Source organism: Xenopus laevis, chromosome 2L (assembly GCF_017654675.1).
Source record: "Xenopus laevis strain J_2021 chromosome 2L, Xenopus_laevis_v10.1, whole genome shotgun sequence".
In the NCBI taxonomy this organism is placed as follows: Eukaryota; Metazoa; Chordata; class Amphibia; order Anura; family Pipidae; genus Xenopus; species Xenopus laevis.
The window spans coordinates 86939282-86958726 of record NC_054373.1 but is presented as its reverse complement, the minus strand read 5'-3'; the positions used below and the strand labels follow the sequence as shown (position 1 = coordinate 86958726).

General features: G+C 41.2%; 1 protein-coding gene across 1 annotated transcript; it reads right to left on the bottom strand.

The window, feature by feature from the left end:
- Positions 1 to 8419: 8419 nt before the first annotated feature.
- On the bottom strand, positions 8420 to 10478 carry LOC108707716 (nuclear factor 7, brain). Its single transcript, XM_018245711.2, has one exon. It carries the CDS (start codon positions 10476 to 10478, stop codon positions 8961 to 8963), a length of 1518 nt encoding a protein of 505 aa, XP_018101200.1. The 3' UTR covers positions 8420 to 8960.
- Between the last annotated feature and the right edge of the window lie 8967 nt (positions 10479 to 19445).

Genomic DNA, 19445 nt, shown 5'->3' with positions numbered 1-19445 from the left:
CGCAAATGAATCACACCCAGGAGTAGAAAACTAAACCTATAATTGGGCACTGATGATTATCCAGAGTTCCCTCTTATAGGCCCTGATTTGGCGCCAATTTTGGACGCATCGGCGTCATGACGTGTGCGCGGACGCGCTGACGTCAGCGACTGACGCACTGACGTGTGCGACCGACGCCGGCGCCCATTATTGACGCCGACGCCCATTCCGTCACCGGCGACCAATCCGAGTGCGGGAAGAGGTTGGCGTCATCCGTCTGCGTCCGTGAGGAACCAGGGAGCCACCATCTTGGACGCCATCTTGGTCACCCTGCTCAGACTCCATTACAGTACCCCCCTCCCTAGGGGGGGCCTCAGGACCACCTGGGTTAGAAGGAAACTGCCGATGGAATTTTTGGACCAGGAGAGGAGCATGGACATCTGATTTCTTTACCCAGGAGCACTTCTCAGGGCCGAATCCCTTCCACTCAATGAGGTATTGTAGAGTGCCCCTCGAAATTCGGGAGTCCAGGATTCTTTTTACCTCGAATTCTTGATGACTGTCCACCAAGACAGGAGCTGAGGAGGAAGAAGAAGAAGAAGTACCTGCAGGTTTGAGCAAAGAGACATGGAAGGCGTTTGGAATCCGCATTTCCGAGGGAAGTAGTAAACGGACAGCCACCGGGTTGATGATCTCAGAGATGGAGAAGGGACCAATAAACTTGGGACCAAGTTTCGGAGAGGGGACTTTGAGACGAATGTTCCGGGTGGATAACCAAACCTTGTCACCGGGTGCGTACAAAGGGGAAGGGACTCTTCTTTGATCCGCGAACCTTTTCTGGACCAAGGAACTTTTCTCCAGATTGACAACCGTGGCGTGCCAGATGGCCGACATGTGGGCAGCTTGGTCATTGGCGGCAGGGACATTGGTGAGCAATAAGTCCTGAGGAAAAGCCAAAGGATTAAGACCATACATACAGAAGAAAGGGGATTTTTCAGAGGAGACGTGTAAGGCATTGTTATGTGCGAATTCAGCCCATGGAAGCAGATCCGCCCAATCATCTTGGCACAATGATACATGGCATCGAAGAAACTGTTCAAGGGCCTGGTTAACCCTCTCTGCTGCTCCATTAGACTGTGGATGGTATGAAGAAGAAAATTGAAGAGAAACACCAAGGGCTTTACACAGGGATCTCCAGAATTTGGAAACAAATTGGGAACCACGGTCAGAGACAATTTCGGCAGGGAAACCATGGAGGCGGAAAATGTGTTTAATGAATAATGAAGAAAGTTCAGGAGCAGAGGGGAGTTTTCGAAGAGGAGTAAAATGTGCGACTTTACTGAATCTGTCAATTACCACCCAAATAACAGTGTAACCAGAGGATTTAGGGAGGTCTACGATGAAGTCCATAGATAAATGAGTCCATGGCGAGAAGGAATGGGTAGTGGTAAGAGTAACCCCTTGGGAGGGGAACGTCCAGACTTGGAAACAGCACATACAGAGCAAGAAGAAACAAAGTCTTTGACATCCTTTCTTAGGGAAGGCCACCATACAAGACGAGACAGAAGTTCAGTGGTTTTTCTGATTCCAGGATGCCCGGCCTGCTTGGAGCTGTGGGACTGAACCAAAATGGAATGGGGGGACAAAGGCAACACCAGGAGGGGTTCCTACAGGAGCAGAAGGTTGGACTGACAATAACTGGGAGGCCAAGGATGGAAATAGAGCGGCGATGATCTTGGTAGGAGGTACAATGGACTCTGGTTCAGTGGAAGCAAGATCTTCAAGAAGAAAACTTCTGGAAAGAGCATCTGCTTTCCTGTTTCTAGCACCAGGCCGAAAAGTTAGAATGAAATTAAAATGAGAGAAGAATAGTGCCCACCTGGCCTGACGAGGGTTGAGGCGTTTGAGAGACTGGATATATTCAAGATTTTTGTGGTCTGTATAGATGGTCACAGGGACAGAAGAGCCTTCCAACAAATGTCTCCATTCTTCTAAGGCAAGTTTTACGGCCAGTAATTCACGGTTTCCAACATCATAATTTTGTTCAGAAGAGGTGAATTTCTTAGAAAAGAAAGCACAAGGATGCAATTTCCCGTCAGTCGCCGCTCTTTGGGACAAAATTGCTCCGGCACCAACATCTGAGGCATCGACTTCAATGAAAAATGGCTGGAGTGGTTCAGGGTGTCTGAGAATGGGGGCAGAAGAAAAAGAAGTTTTAAGATCCTTGAATGCTTCCAAAGCTGAAGATGGCCAATGCTGAGGCTTACCCCCTTTTCTGATGAGTGAAAGAATGGGAGCAATTTTGGAAGAAAACCCCTTGATAAATTGTCTATAGTAATTAGCAAAGCCAATAAATCTTTGGATAGCTTTAACACTGGTGGGGAGAGGCCAGTCCTGGATAGCGGAGACCTTGGCAGGATCCATTCTGAAACCCTGATGAGAAATGATGTACCCAAGGAAAGAGATGAACGATACTTCAAAGGAACACTTCTCCAATTTGGCAAATAAGTTATTTCTCCGCAGACGGGAAAGGACTTCTTGGACTTGAAGACGGTGTTCAGCAAGGTTCTTGGAAAAAATAAGGATATCGTCCAAGTACACCACTACATACTGGCCCAGTAAATCCCTGAAAATGTCATTTACAAATTCCTGGAAGACCGCGGGAGCGTTACAGAGACCGAATGGCATTACCAGATATTCATAATGCCCGTCCCGGGTGTTGAATGCGGTCTTCCATTCATCTCCCTCTCTGACCCGGATTAGATTATAAGCCCCACGAAGATCCAACTTGGTGAAAAGACAAGCCCCTTTGAGTTGTTCGAACAGTTCGGAGATGAGAGGAAGGGGATAACGGTTTTTAATTGTGATTTTATTCAAACCCCTATAATCAATGCAGGGCCGCAAACCTCCATCTTTTTTCTCTACAAAGAAGAAGCCGGCTCCAGCCGGGGAAGAGGAAGGACGAATAAAGCCTCTCTGCAGATTCTCTTGAATGTACTCCTTCATGGCACAGGTTTCAGAAGTAGAAAGCGGATAGGTGCGACCCCTGGGAGGCATGGTTCCAGGAAGAAGTTCGATGGGGCAGTCATAGGGACGATGGGGAGGCAGGACTTCGGCAGACTTTTTATTGAAGACATCAGAGAAGGCTTGATAAACAAAGGGCAAAGAAGAATTGGAAGACACAGATGAAACTTTAATGATGGACTTGGTGGGTAAACAATTTTGCTGGCAGAAGGCAATGGGGGTAGAAGGACCATCTTTCAAGGTGCATAGATCCCACAATAACGGAAAGTTCATCGGTGGAATGGGAGATTGTAGCAGAGGACAGTGGACGATCGTCAATTGCCAATGCACGAAGAGGAACAGCCAGAGATCGCAGGGGAATGGAGTGGCTTTCAGCGAAGGCTTTATCCATGAAATTCCCAGCTGGGCCGGAGTCAAGGAAAGCTTCAGAAGAAATCGTCTGGGTTCCAAAACGAATCTGCACAGGAAGGAGGAAGCGTTGAGCAGAAGAATGGGGAGAGGGACCAATTCCACCCAGGTAAGTCTCCCCAGTCTTACCTAGGTGTTGGCGTTTCCCGGCTTCACTGGGCACTCATAGGCGAAGTGGGATTTTCCACCACAATAGAGGCAAAGTCCAGCAGCCCTTCTCCGAAGTTTTTCCTGTTCGGTCAGACGAGCCCGTCCGATCTGCATTGGTTCTTCCGAAGGCAGGGAAGAAGAGGCAGGAACCGCAGGATTTGGAGAAGACAAGGTGGAAGCCGGGTTGAGAAGAAAGGGTCTTTGAAAACGAGGAGCCAGAGTAGGTTGGAACCTGTGGAATCTTTTGGTTGGGGAGCGCTCTCTGTCGAGTTCAGCTTGAAACTCCCTCTGCCGAGTATCTACCTTTATGGCCAGGGCGACTAGATCTTCCCAACGGGATGGAATTTCCCTGGACACCAGATCAGTCTTTATACGTATCGCCAGGCCGTTGTAAAAGGCAGCGTGATACCCGTCATTGTTCCACGAAGTCTCAGGAACCAGGGTGCGGAATTCAATGGCGTACTCCGAGACTGAGCGAGTTCCCTGTTGAAGATGGAACAGGCGTGCGGAGGAAGCAGTGGCACGACCCGGAGCATCAAAGACCACTCGTAGTTCTCGAACGAAGGCTCTAGCATCATCGATAATGGGATCCTCCTTCTCCCATAGAGGCGAAGCCCATTCCAGTGCCTTCCCTTGCAGACGGGAGAATATGAAGCCCACCTTGGCACGTTCAGACACGAACTGGCTGGGTGCGAGTGCAAAGTGGACCTCGCACTGGTTGATAAACCCACGGCAGGCTGCAGGATCACCACTGTAGAGTGGAGGAGCCGGAATGCGGGGCTCGGAGACGTGAAGCGGGGCCGCAGGTACAGGTGCAGGAATAGGATCGGCGGGTGTTAAAGCCGACAGCTTAGCAAGAATGGTTTCCAGAGCCTGGCCAAAGTGAGACTGCTGTACCTCATAGGACTGCATCCGGGAAGCCAGACCACGAAGCGCTCCACCGACATCAGGCGGCGCTGGATTCTCCTCCGAAGGGTCCATGGCCCAATTATAATGTAAGGCCAAAGGCCTCAGGAGTAGTGAGGACCAAGGGAGGAAATAACAATGTCCAAGTTCGCAGTACAGAAGAGGATGAGACGGAAGAATGGTCAAACAGGCAACAAGATCAGTCCAGGCAGAAGAGGTTCAAGGTCGAAGATTTCAGGCAAAGGTCGGTACACAAATATCAGGAAGTTCGCAAATGAATCACACCCAGGAGTAGAAAACTAAACCTATAATTGGGCACTGATGATTATCCAGAGTTCCCTCTTATAGGCCCTGATTTGGCGCCAATTTTGGACGCATCGGCGTCATGACGTGTGCGCGGACGCGCTGACGTCAGCGACTGACGCACTGACGTGTGCGACCGACGCCGGCGCCCATTATTGACGCCGACGCCCATTCCGTCGCCGGCGACCAATCCGAGTGCGGGAAGAGGTTGGCGTCATCCGTCTGCGTCCGTGAGGAACCAGGGAGCCACCATCTTGGACGCCATCTTGGTCACCCCGCTCAGACTCCATTACAACTTATTTACGAGTTACAAGCAAATATTATCCTAATACAGGTATGGGACCTGTGACCAGAATACTCGGAACCTGGGGTTTTCCCGGATAACGGATCTACTTTAAGTCTACTAGAAAATCATGTAAACATTAAATAAACTCAATAACCTGGTTTTGCTTCCAATAAGGATTAATTATATCTTAGTTGAGATCAAGTACAAGGTACTGTTGTATAATCACAGAGAAAAAGGAAATCATTTTTAAAAAATTTAATTATTTGATTATAATGGAGTCTATGGGATACAACCATTCTGTAATTCAGAGCTTTCTGGATAATGGGTTTTTAGATAAAGGATCCCATACTTGAATTCAATATAGCCTTTAGGGAGGAAGAACATTCTGGCAGCACACAGAAGTCCTCCAGTTGCACCAGATTATCACAAATGCCCCCACTATTCCCTAGTTAGATACATCAGGTAGTCCACAGTGCACCTACAATAAAGGCATTTCAGAGATTATTATTATGTATATAGTGGCATCATCTCCTGAAGCAATTTGATACAGATATGCAATCTTTTATCCAGAATACTCGGGACCTGGGGTTTTTCCTTAATATGGATTGCCATATTTTAAGTCTACTAAAAGATCATTTAAACATTAAATAAACCCAATAGGATTGTTTTTATGTAATTATATCTTAATTAGGATTAAGTACAAGGTATTGTTTTATTATTAGAGAGAAAAAGTTTTAGATAATATGATTAAAATATACAATAGCTGCGTTAGACATTCCAAACCAGTTTCAAATATATGCAAAGCTAACTTTTTTACCCCAGAAGCAAAAGGGCAGCTTCAGTTTGATAAATAAACATGAAGCACACTGACATAGATAGAAAGACACTAATGTGCTTATTTATAAAAAATCACATTTGTGAGGTCTTAGAGGTGTTTTTTTCTACTACGAATAAACTCACAAATGTTTATTTATTTAAAAATCTAAATAGAAAAAACTCAATTGAATACAATTGTGGAAAAAACCTTGAATGCATCGAATTTTTGAGTTTAGAAAAAAAAACTCGAATTTTTGCATTCATAACCTCAAAGAGCTCAAACTTGTGAGTTTACAAGCTCAAAAAGAAATCGAAAATCTCGAATTAAAAAACAGTTTGAACCCTTGACTTCTAAATGAACTTCTAAATGAACTTGCAAGATGGCGAAGTTTTTTTGTGCTTAATAAATACCAAACATTTGCATTTTTGAAAATGTAACTCTAATTTGTGAGTTTTTGTACATATAAAATAGAATTGTGGCAAAAATTCAAACATTGATAAATCACCCCCTTAAAGCAATAGTAACACATTTCTGATTTTTTTCAGGACTTGTTCCATTACTTTTTTATTTATTTTATTTATTCCCATGCAAAGGAAGGAGTTGCCATAGGGTACGCTTTTAAAAGGAAAATGAGATTCCATGCACACAAAAACCAAATGTCCCCTGCAGTTGCCATGCTGGCATAAAAGTGGAAGATGCCTTGATTTTACTGATCATTTTCAGATCAAAATCCTAACAAAAAAAATTATACTTCTCCGGTGAATCCATAATTCAATGCAATGTCCCTTCACACAATGGTGAGGCAGAGGGTTTGCCGCTACTAATTATACAAATAGTATGCAAAATCTTTACATTTAACTTAAATACACTACAAAGAATAACTCAAGTAAAATAAAAAAACAAGTTAGAATACAAGTATTGGATCCGGGAAGGCTTTTTCCCAGGCTCCATTTTAAACAAATGATTGCAACTTTTAAAAATTATTTCCTTTTTCTCTGCCCCAACACTAATGGGCAGGTTTATCAAGGGTCGAAGTGAAAATTCAAATTTTGAATTCGAATTTCAAATTTAAAAATTAGAATTTTCGAGTTTATATTTCGAATTTCGAGTTCATGGGGGTTTTTACAAACTCGAAATTTGACCCTTGATAAATCTGCCCCTAAAACAATATAGAAAACAATATAAAACCAGATATATACATTCATACATGATGTACTTATATGCAACATTGTCATAAACTGGCTTCAATATTTTGTATTACCATAACTACAAAGATGACAGAGTCTCATATATGGAATGTTTGGGGATTATGTACATTGTTGCAGTTATAAGGTGGTAGGCAAAACACATATTTCAATAAAAATCAGGATTTCAGCTGCAGAAAATAATCTTTAAAAAAACTGGATAAGAATACAAACATCTCACGTCATTTTCAGATTCTGGCACAACTGATTGATTTAAAGGCTGATTTTATGCTTTTAATGCTTCATTTAGCTTTCAGTAAAGACTTTCTTTAAACAGAAAAAACAACTTTGCTGTATGTTTTAGTCAATAGTTTTTAACTAAACAAAACATATTTTCTGTGCCAGTTGGCTGCATAAATTCAAACTTATTATTGCTTTCTGTATCTATTTTCAGAGAACATACACATATATAAACTAAACTGCAGTTGATGGCCACAAAGAACCAGATTATGTTTAATCCCTACATTGCTCTATCTTTCAGAGGATCATTATCTTTAAAGAAATGGTATGTATGGAAAATCATTTCCACGCCTATACTGGTTTAACACCTTGTTCTGGCTACTTTACGTAGTAAATGCTGTAGAATTTCACATAAGGCAAAACAAAGGTTTGCAATAGGCTAGACCGAGACACGAGTTATAGATACTTGTCTAGAAGGAGATGATCCATATTTTCCTACTATTGATTACGTTTGTTTCTGAAAATGTGAACCCATAATAGAAAGCGGATTGGCCAACATGCATGAATAGCATTCCAGTAATACTTAAATGTTTTAGGTGCCCTGACCACAGGTGTTTGTATCTATATTATATATGTATTTGAATTACTCAGGTTCTATTGTCCACAAAGCGATACAGATGGATTGAAGTAATCTTTAACTTACAAAAGCAGAGATGAATTATATTGAGCAGCAGTGGTTATTAAAATATTTCACCAAGGACTAATGCTCTTATAATTAGTAACTAAACGTCACCTACATAGAACATCATTAATGCAATTTAGTACATAAACATACATATGTCTAAATTCAGGTTATGTAGAGTTTGAATACATACATGTCGATATATGTAGGTGTATTGCTTAGAGTACACTTTATAATTAACAATTGAAATGCAATATTATACAGGTATAGGACCTGTTATCCAGAAAGCTCAGGACCAGGAGCTTCTAAAATTTGCATCACCATACTTTTAGTCTACTAAAAAAATAATTTAAACATTAAATAAACCCAATAGTATTGTTTTGCCTCCAATAAGGATGAATTATGTCTAAATTATTCCATTAAAATGTATACTATGGGAGATGGCCTACTTGTAATTCAGAGCTTGCTGGATAGCAGATCCCATACTTGTATATCAGAAATATAAACATACACTTCATTTTACTATAAAAGTCAAGATTTATTTCAGTGGAGTCTTGGAGAAGATTAGGATTGAAGTAGCCTCTTCATAAATGTACACATTACCAAAATATTGTTGAATTCAATTATTACTTAACCTGTCGGCATGGGGACCATGTTTATAGATTTGAGAACTTACAGTTTATAGATTCTTGTTAATTTCTATATTTTGAGCATGTAAAATGGTGTGTATTTCTACTGTATATGCTAAATATAGACAAAAAACAGAAATAAAGATTCTGAAGCTGGATGTTGGATACATCGCTATACTTTAAGAGGAAATACATGAATGGCCATTAGGAAACTAATGGCACTACTGTTTACTTTCTTATAAAACATGACACAATAAAGCCTATATAAGGAAAAAATGTCATGTTATGGCCATCATGCTGAGCACTCTGTTTTCATTGGGCACAATTTACTAATCTAAAAAATGAACCAGCTTTAATTGCCAATTTGTAGCCAGCAGCCCTTATCTATATAAAATGCAGCATGTAGAGGTTCTGTGAAAGTTGCCTTGAAGGTGTATAAATGTCTGATTGGTATGGATAATTCATAAAAAGATAACTGTCCTCCTTCATAGTCCAGATATATTCCGAAATGTAAAGTTGATGACTCTGTTTTTATTACTTCATGTTCATCATCATGATCTGCTAGAAATTCTTTATCCACCCAGCTTAAACACCAAGACTTGTTATTACTTCCAATGTATGACATGTCACCTTTCCGCTCTACACTATTGTATGCCACACCTAAGTACCAGTCCCCTGCATTCCCACTTTTTACTTCCCAGTAATGCTGTCCGGAAGAGAATTTCTTTGTGCTTAACACTTGTTGAGTCATAAACCTCTCTGGATGATGGGGCCTTGAATATTTTTCCTTGCAGTAAGAGGCCTTTCTTAAATCAGTTGAAAGAGCAATGTTCAAGTCAGCTGTGTCGACATTCAGAATCATATCAGATGCATCTTCCACAAGGAAACCTCTGGATCGTTTCAGTTTTGGAATAACATCAGAGAGTCTGGAGAAACTTTTCTGCAATGCCACTGCAATGCTAACTTCATCCAAGTCATCAATATTATTATCAGAATGTTTTTTTTCAAGATCAGTGTTGATGGCAGGTTGGTTTAGTAGGGTTAATGGGTCTGTCATACTACAGAGCTGCTCAACGTAGCACTGTTTTGCCTGCAGATCTGCTGTTTCCATTTCTAACGTGTGGATTAAATTATTCAAGGAGAAAGAAAGCTGTTCTTCCTGTCTAGTAACTTCATTTATAACATTATGTTCTAAGATCACAATCTCTTCCATTATGTCTTTAAATAGTGCAGCCACTCTTTCTTTTATTTCAGTTGCTTTTCCTTGTACCCTCTTTTCACGTTCCTGTAGTTTCCTCAGTCTTTTCTCAGTCTCCTTTCTATGTAAACGTATTTTCTTAAGAAAATCAGACAATGTTGTTCTCTTTTTCTGAAATGCCTCTGTCATAGTCTCCATCCTGTGTCCCTGGTGTTTACAATTTCTGGTACAGCTCATACAGATAAATGCAGAATCCTCAAAGCAAAAATACTGTAAGAGTTCATTATGGATTAAACATTTATTTTCTTCCAAAGAATCATACGGCTCAGTTGGTTTCTCTGACTTTCTGTGGGTCTTCAGGTCAGGCTGATATGTTTGCCCAGCAAGCCCAGGTGACATGATGCAGATTTTTGGATCTTCTTCTTTTTGCTGGAAGGAAAGGTAATGTTCCACAATATTACACAGCTTCAGGTTTTTCTGCAATAAAGGGCGCTGCTTAAATTCAGCTCTGCATTCAGGGCAAATGTAGATTCCAGACTTCTTCTGATGGTCAAGACTGCTAGAAATACATTCATTACAGAACAGATGAGCACATGGTAGCATCACAGGATCTCTATAGATGCTCAGGCATATAGGGCAGCAAAGTTTATCACTTAGACTAGCAGATGCCATCTTCAGCATTAGTGATGGGACTTGAGACTGTCAGGCTTTTTATTTGTCATGAAGGGTGTGGATTGCTTTAGTTGCAAGTCATCTGTATCCCTTTTAACTATATGTCATTGCTTCTTTCATCAATAGATTCTTTTTATAGTAGTACTGCTAACCACAAATATATTTTCACATAGTGATCTTTCAAACTGTGCCCGTGGGATAATGAAGGAATTTCACTAGATATTTTCTAAGCTCGAAACTTTTGGGGGCAAATTTACTAAAAGGCGAAGTGACTAAAGCTGGCAAAAATTCACCAGCTTGACGTCATTTCGGTACTTCGCCGATTTACTAATCAGCGCAGGCGTAATTTCGCTAGCGAAAGAGACTGACGCTGGCGCTCACTCGCACTGTTACGTCCCTTGCGCTTTGGTGAAGGGACGTAACTGCGCAAATTCATTAAGATGCGTATTTTACTGAATGTTACCTCTTGGGCCAGACTTGCCTTCACCACCTCGGACCAGAAAAAGTGCAATAGAGTAGATAGGACTTCCTAAAAATTTAGTTGAAAATTTTTCGAAGTCCCAAAAAACGCTGGCGTCTTCTTTTTTTCAGGGTGATAGGCTGCAAAAGAGCGTAAATTCTTATTTCCTAACATATGGCACATAAACTATACACTGGGCTCATGTGTAGGGCATTATAACAACTTTATTTTATTTTATTAAGCTTCACTGGGCTTGTGTAATGTATTTTTTTTTGCTGCAACATATACGTCCATTCAACTATAACTTCCGCCATATGCAAATTAGCCAACGCTAGCCCAACTTCGTTCTGCTTGCCAAATTAACGATAGCGCCCTGGACGCTACTTCGCATGTTAATTAGCGTTGTCTGGGTGAACCTGACAGAACAGGTACGTACCTGGCACCCCCCCATATTTGAGGCCAACTCTGCCTTCCCTAGTTCCGGGCAAACCATTCAACCTGACATAACCATAAACACATACTGGCATATAGCTGGCATAGGGAAATTGACAATATGTCTAGCCCCATGTCAGATTTCAAAATTGAATATAAAAAAATCTGGAAATGGATTTCAGTGCAGAATTCTGCTGGAGCAGCACTATTAACTGGTTCATTTTGAAATTTATTTTTTCACCATGACAGTATCCCTTTAATAAGTTGTAAATTACAAAAAACAACATAGGCTGAACTGTTCATTCATGCCTTTTGGCATGACACTATTGAGGCGTCTAATCCATCTGGCTTCCCTTGTAGTAGTAGGTTCTTCCAATCCCCACCTCTTATAGGTTTCTGAACCACCTCTAGCACCTTCCATTTCAGCTGACACGCACTGTGTTTATTGTTGAAGAAATGTCTAGACACAGGTGTGTCGGTGTGGGAATCTTTTTCAAAACTCTGAATGCTATTCTTATATTTTTGTATACGTGTATTAACTGGGCGTATAGTTTTGCCCACATAGAGCATTCCACAAGGACATTTCAATACATAAACATAAGTTGCATACATTTTCAGCGGGATTTCACCCCCTCTCAATGGGTGGTTTTTAGGTTTACCCTCAAACAATTTATTTAGTACAGGAAGATTGTGTTGGACATAGTAAGTCTCTAAGTGATGTACCTCTTTTGTAGGCATAGCTAGGGTAGTTTGTAAATAAGCCACAATATTTTACATTGTAGAATGGGCAAATGTGTCTGTAATCATTACCTTTACGTGGTTTGGGTATAAGCAATAGTTCACAGGGTAATTGACCAACCTCATTGGCAATATGTTCCAGCTTCTTTTTAGAATAACCTCTCTCGACGGAACTCTTGGTTAGTATAGAGGATGTTGTTATAAGCTATTTTTCTTCCCTGCATGTATTGACTTTTAGGTATTGCTTTCAATGTACGGGGGTGGTGGAAGCTCTTAATATGTAAGAGGTTATTCCTATCCATCTTTTTCTGATATAACCCAGTTACTAAATTGTTATCAATCAGTCTAATGTTAACATCAAGAAAGTTTAGCTCACTGGCCGAGGTCTCAAAAAGTGGGAATTATTGGCTTCATTTACCATTTGTTCAAATTTATTTAGATGACCATCCCATATCTAATTCACATATCTAAAATACTGTTTGATATGTGGTTAATATGTCTCTTTGAGAAATAGTTTCTTCTCTAACCCATACACAAATAAATTAGCTAGATATGGCGCAACTGCAGAACCCATTTGCCAATAAAAGGACCCATTATACATGAAATTGTTCTTTTTAAAAACTATTTCATGATAATCTCTGAAGAAGTATACCAAATAATTAGGTGTCAATTAATGCATTCTCCACACAAGTAAGTCCATCTTCTTGTGGAATTTGAGGAAATTGAATCATTAGAAAATTACCTGCTAATTGTACCTGCTAATGTGTGTCTTTTTTTTGGAAAATAAAAAATGTTTGGGGCCTCTTTTGTAAATAATCTTCTTTATACGAGTATATGTACATGTGCATATGCTATGTATGGCATACGGTTTGATCAGCTTTATGGTTTCTGCTGTGTATGATTTATATGATGGTCAGTCTCACTGCTTCAGTTATATATGTATAAATACATCAAATGAGTTAATCTAAACTCTTAGGGCTTTTACAAAAGACTTTTTATTATGTTTATAAACGCATGCTGAGGGCAAAGAAGCACAAATATTGCATTTACATGCATTTTTTTTAAACACAGTTTATTGTGTTTTTGTCAGTTCCAAATGCAACCCTCTATTCTATTGGTTTAGGTTTCACTCATACCAGGTCTCAAACACTTATCAAACGCATAAGTGCCCATGTCTAAGTGTCCTTAAAGCTACAATACATTGAAGCTCTGGGCAATTTTTGTGTAAGGAAGCCTTACCCTGGTGGCCTAGTGGGCAGTGGGGTCCACCACCACGTTCTTGGCGTGGACACCCGCTGCTTCCTTCTCCTGTGCCGGCTTCCTCTAAAGGCGCGCGTAGCGCGCACGTTCGTTATTTAAAGGCGCAGTCATGCTGGCGTGATGACGCCAGCGCACATTTGGCGTGAAATTCAAATATATATAAAGCCCATTTAGATTACAGGACCTTGCCCGTTGTTAGGTTCAATTTGCCTTGTTCCTGGGTGCTTTATACTTATATTCTGACTGATCTATTGTGTTTTGACCCTTGCCTGCCTGATTTACTATTCTGACTTTTCCAATCCGACCTTAGCCTGTCCATCGACTATTCTACGCTCTCTATCCTGATTCCGGCCTGTCTGACCATTCTATCTGCTTGTGCTGGCCTGGCCTGCCTGTTCCTGGTGGTGTTCTTCCTTCCAGTATCATGGTGAGACGATTGTGCCCCTCTGCTTGTCCAGAACCGTTAGCTTTGCTCCTCTCTCTGTTAAGACCTGGCGGCATCTAATTAGCCGAGGGCTCCTCCCAAGGTGAAAGGCGGAGGTTAAAGGCAGTGAGAGCCGAGACCAGGGAGCTTAGCTTGGGTTCTGGATATAGGGTGCTGAACGTCAGGGCCGGCCTTAGGCCAATTGGACCAATTGGGCCCAATTGGGCCCCGCACCTCTGGGGGGCCCCGCACCACAGGGCAGCACAGATAATATTTCCCTCAGCACATGATGCTGCCTGGCCTGCCCCCAACTTTGAGAGTCCAGCCCATCCCCAAATCCATAGGTCTAGCCTGCCCCCAACTCTCATAGGCCCAGCTTTCCTCCAACCTTGATAGGCCCTGCCTGCCCCCAATCCAACCAAGCCTGCTCCCAAGCTGAATCGGCCAAGCCCCAAACTAATTGGCCCAGTCCACTCTCCTATTTCCTCCCTCTCTCTCTTACCCTGTGTGCCCCTATTATGTTACCTTGTCTGCCCCTTTCCTTTCTATTTTGTGCCTGTATGCCCTTATTTTCCTAAATACTTGGTGTGTCAATAGCCAGCAACACTTTGTCTAGGGGCCCCGCCAACATGGTCCCAATTGGGCCCCACATTTGATAGGACCAGCCCTGCTGAACGTGACATTTTGGGTAACAATTGCAATTCGGTTTTTAAAGTTTTTCTAAAATATTTCTATATGCAAATTAGGGTCCAGATTTGGTATTTGGCCGGATGATTTTTGGATGATTTGTGAACTTAACCCAAGAAAATCAAGTTGATCAGTTAGTTCTTGTTATTAATGGTTATAGTAAATATCGCTATTGTTGTTGTATGTACTGAATCAGTGGTTAGTATCATGGTAATTGTTATACAGTATATATGTATTATAAAATGATGATATATTTGTGAAGATTCTCATTCATCCATATCATGGTATTTTTGTAGAAATAAGTCAAATCAACTGGACTGTGTTTTTTTCCTTGAAGACGTCCAACTGGCTTTCTCAATTCAGAATAACTTGTACATAAAAAAATTTTTTATGTACAAGCTTACTTTGGCATAAAAATCTATAGATCAATAGGCAGGGGGACAAATAAATATCAGTTTAGTTCACTCATATGCATATCCAAATGCTTGCTTTACACAATAAGATATACTTCTTTCGGTTACTTTCCAAAACCTTTCGCAAGGTTTTCGAAAATTAACCAAATTGTTGATTATACCTTATTAAATGAAGCAGGTATTTGGCTATCTACGTAAATTCACTAAAATACTCTATATAAATTGTATATATACATTGATTGACCTTGTCCAGTCCAATAATAAAATCTGTTCTTTTTCACTAGTAGATACTTAACAAATTAGAAACTCCGGGATTTTTGACTTGTCCTTTTAACATGCAGGAGTCTCTAATTGCATTCATAATTTGCCCTTTTATGTAAACTGCAGTGTCCTGCATATTTTTGCTCCTAATAATGCTTTTAGGATTTTCAGGGGCAAGGAATGCACTGGGGTTTATGTCTCACACCAATGAAATATTGCTGTTCTAGTATCCTGCTATTATTCAAGGTTTTGGCCACAGCCCATTATTCCCAGCCCTGCCTGTCAATCAATGACCAAGCACACTGCCCAGTCAAATACTACATGAGGTATAACTGAAAAATTAAGTGACATTTTAAGTGCTTGCAAGATCCACTGCCATGTTACATGCTTTTTCATATTTGATCCCTTAGTTCAGGGATAAACAATAGCACACTATGGGCACATTTACTAAGGGTCGAATATCGAGGGTTAATAAACCCTCAAATTCGACCCTTGAAGTAAAATCCTACGAATTCGAATATCGAATTCGAAGGATTTACCGTATATACTCGAGTATAAGCCGACCCGAGTATAAGCCGAGGTACCTAATTTTACCTAATTCTACGAAAACTGGGAAAACTTATTGACTCTAGTATAAGCCTAGACACAACTACAGCCCTGTCTCCCAGCAGCGCACATTCTGCCAAAGCGACCCCCCCAGCGATCAACCGGACTTCTTTGCAAAGTTGATTGTGACAGAGAATTGCCAAACGGATTACTGTGTGCATTGTCCCACTGTTCCACTACCATGTGCAGAGGGTGCTGTTTGATATTGCCATCACTGTTAATCTTTCGTATAACCAACAGAGGACGCTGTGTGATATTGCAGTCACTGTTATTCTTTCATATAACCAACAGATGGCGCTGTGTGATATTGCAGTCACTGTTATTCTTTCATATAACCAACAGAGGGCGCACTGTTATTATTTCATATAACCAACAGAGGGCATTGTGGGATATTGCAGTCTCTCCCCAAGTGTACTGTTGGTATAGGAATGATTAAAAGTGACTGCAATCTTAGCTACTCGGGTCGGCTACCGCTGACCCGAGTATAAGCCGAGGTAGACTTTTTCAGCACATTTTGGATGCTGAAAAACTCGGCTTATACTCGGGTATATACGGTACCGCAAATACTACGATTGATCGAAGGAAAAATCGTTCAATCGAACAATGAAATCCTTCGAAGGATTTCGATCGATCGAAGGATTTTTCTTCGATCAAAAAAACCTTTGTGTTGAGCAACGCTGTCCAGCTTTATAGAGTGTAAGGGCATTTTACTGTTCTACATAGCAGTTGAAGGGGGAGTCATATGCTTTTTCAGTATATCAAATATGGTGGTTCTTTTACTTGTAGGTACATACAGTATATTGTTGCTGCTACTTATTACACATCTTTCTATTCAGGCCCTCTCTTATTCATATTCCAGTCTCTCATTTTAATCAGTGCATGGTTGATAAGGCAAGTTGGACCCTAGCAACCAGATTGCTGAAATTACAAAATAACTTTCCTGTTGTTTGCCTAGTGTTTCTTACACTAATATTTGGTGTAATAAAACCACTCTTTAATTTTTTTTGAGTTTTTAAATATTTGACTTCTACTTAATGGAGATTTTACTCAGGTGTCTTCTACTTCTCTTGGCACTTAAAGTATTGAATGGGCAGAGTAACAGAATGCTATTACCTGTCTGACAACTTAAGGCTAGCAATCAATGGATTTTATAGAACTCCTTTTATTTAAACAAATACAGTAAGAGTATTTAATCCTTGATAACTACTGTCTACATATATACCAATCAACAGGTCCAAAAATCAATGTATGTATTGTAAAATTCCATAGTTAATTTTAGTACATTCTTATGTTTAGCAATGAATTACTGATAGAGATCATGTGGGCACTCCCACAGCAATAGAATTGTATCTATATAACAGGCCCATAATAGAACAAGTTCTTGGGAGCAGAGCTAGGGACAGCGAATAAGGGCCCAAAGGAAAGCCCCGCCTTTACCCCACATCTCTGCCTCAGCCTCGCCCCATTCCGGCTTGACAACTTAATCTCTCTTCTGCTGAGCACCACCAAATCCCTATGTGAAAATTAGAATAAGGCAAGAATTAGAGGCATCAGAGTTAGCAGATGCATGGCCATCTTAAAAGATATGTACCTGTTTTCACCATTCATGATAACTTGGACAAATATTAAGCAGCTTTGCAACTGTTTGTAAATAAGTCCTGTTTACCAACATACCAAAGCCACATTTGTGCATGATGTACCATCTTAGACCATAAATGGGATGGTTGAAGAATCACGAGATACAGCAGATGAGTTTGCCTTCAGTACCTGCCTATAAACACTAGAGTGAGAGAGAGTGGGAGGGAGGTGGAAGAGTTGCATGCATTGCTATGGGTAGACAATGAACACTGATGGAGTGTTTGTCTACAGGCTCCATGCCACTTAATACCCCAACACTAGCACAAGGGGATGGGCCATTCCAGGCACCTAACATTACCAGTCTGATAAATGGTAAGCATATGGATTTGTGTAGCTGACACCATTTCCTCCTTCTTTCCAGACACATTACTGCTCAATGACACCTGTTGAACTAGGACCACTGACCATGCATTCTATTCAATGCAAAGCTCTTGCATTGGGAACAACGCAATTCTGGTTGTATCTGTAGCAGCATTTATATGTGCTCCTATGGGTACCCAGCAACTATTGGCACTCCTCTCATAGCAGAGCCTGCAACTGCTGCTTTTATGTTATAAATAGAATGTTCTGACATCAGAATGCTCTTTTATAAGGATATAATTTACAAGACGCACAAAAACTAAAATTAATCTGGGAGTCAAACTAGGCCCTGGCATTCCAGGTACACACAGGCCCAAACAGCCCTCCCACCAGCCTATAAATAATGACTGTCTATGGCATCTTACAGCAATCCCATACCATTTGGCAGAATTCACAGATTGCCTGGGCCTGGCTGGGGGTAGAGGTCAGGTGCACCCAGGCACGTTTCAGGGGCTGCTGCCGCCTGAGGCAGCAGCCCCAATGCCGCCCCTCCTCCTGCTCCGCTCTTCTAACTACCAGCGTCGGAGCGGGTGGAGGAGGGGCCGCATCGCTAGTGCAGTGAGCGCTATTGCGCTCACTGCACTAGAAGAGCCGAATTTCCGTTTTAAAAAACGGAAATTCGGCTCTTAAAGTTACCAGAGGCGGCTTTTTGCCGCCCCTGGTAACTGGCCGCTCCGTGCCGCCTGAGGCAAGATTCTCACCTTGCCTCATGGCCGGAGCGGCCCTGGGTGCACCGAGTCTGTAATTGTAATATTTGGTAAAAAAAAAAAAGATACTCTTTAGGGCACACCATAAATCCTTCAACTTATTCTCCCCAATGGCAGACAGTTAATATTAAAAGATAATTTTCATGAATCGCATTAAAATAGAAAATAAATACATTTTCTTCTGTTAAATTCTCTTAATTAAGGGTTGATATTGCAAATTCCTGTATAATGAAAGCGGTGTTCAATTCCCAACACCTTCTACCTATTCCACCCCTGGGAGCTGGCAAACAGCACCTCCCTGGGGACAACAACAATCAGGAGAACTATCTTTTGGGACCTAAGGCTTCCTCTTACCCACTGGGACATTCAACAAAGGTTTTTAGCATGCGCTGTGCATGTTTAGCCCCTGCGACCGCATACCTCCCAACATTTTGGAAATTAAAAGAGGCAATTTTTTGACCACACCCATTTTTGTGACCACACCCCCTAATTACCATGTTCATTTTAAAAAAAATTGCAGGTTATAAAAGTTTGGACATATTTATGTGTTTTTCAGTTATTACAGTTTTGCTAATGAAGATGAATTGCCCTTTAAGCTGAGTCTAACACTTCCCAATGAACTTGTTATCTTATATTGTTACAATTTCTTATTTTCTTATCTAGATGGCTTATTTAGATACATTTGAATTGTTACAGATGTATTTTATCTTCTGTTGTGGCTGTTCTTGGCCCTCTGCCAAAAGCCAATTAAGTTAGAAAATTTGTTTCTTTTTCTGTTCAGTGCAGAGAAAAACGGGACTTTCCATTACAAATGAGGGACTGCAGGTTGAGCTGTCAAAAGAGGAACTGTCCCTAAAAAGGGACAGTTGGGAAGTATGCGACCAAATCACAGGCCCGCAGATCTCCCCAATCTACGTACATTTCAAAGGATTTGGGGGTTCGGCCAAATCCAAATTAGTGGATTTGACGAATCCCTACTTA

Excerpts from the sequence above, each read along its gene's own strand:
- LOC108707716 (XM_018245711.2), bottom strand. The coding sequence starts at position 10,478 with ATGGCATCTGCTAGTCTAAGTGATAAACTTTGCTGCCCTATATGCCTG.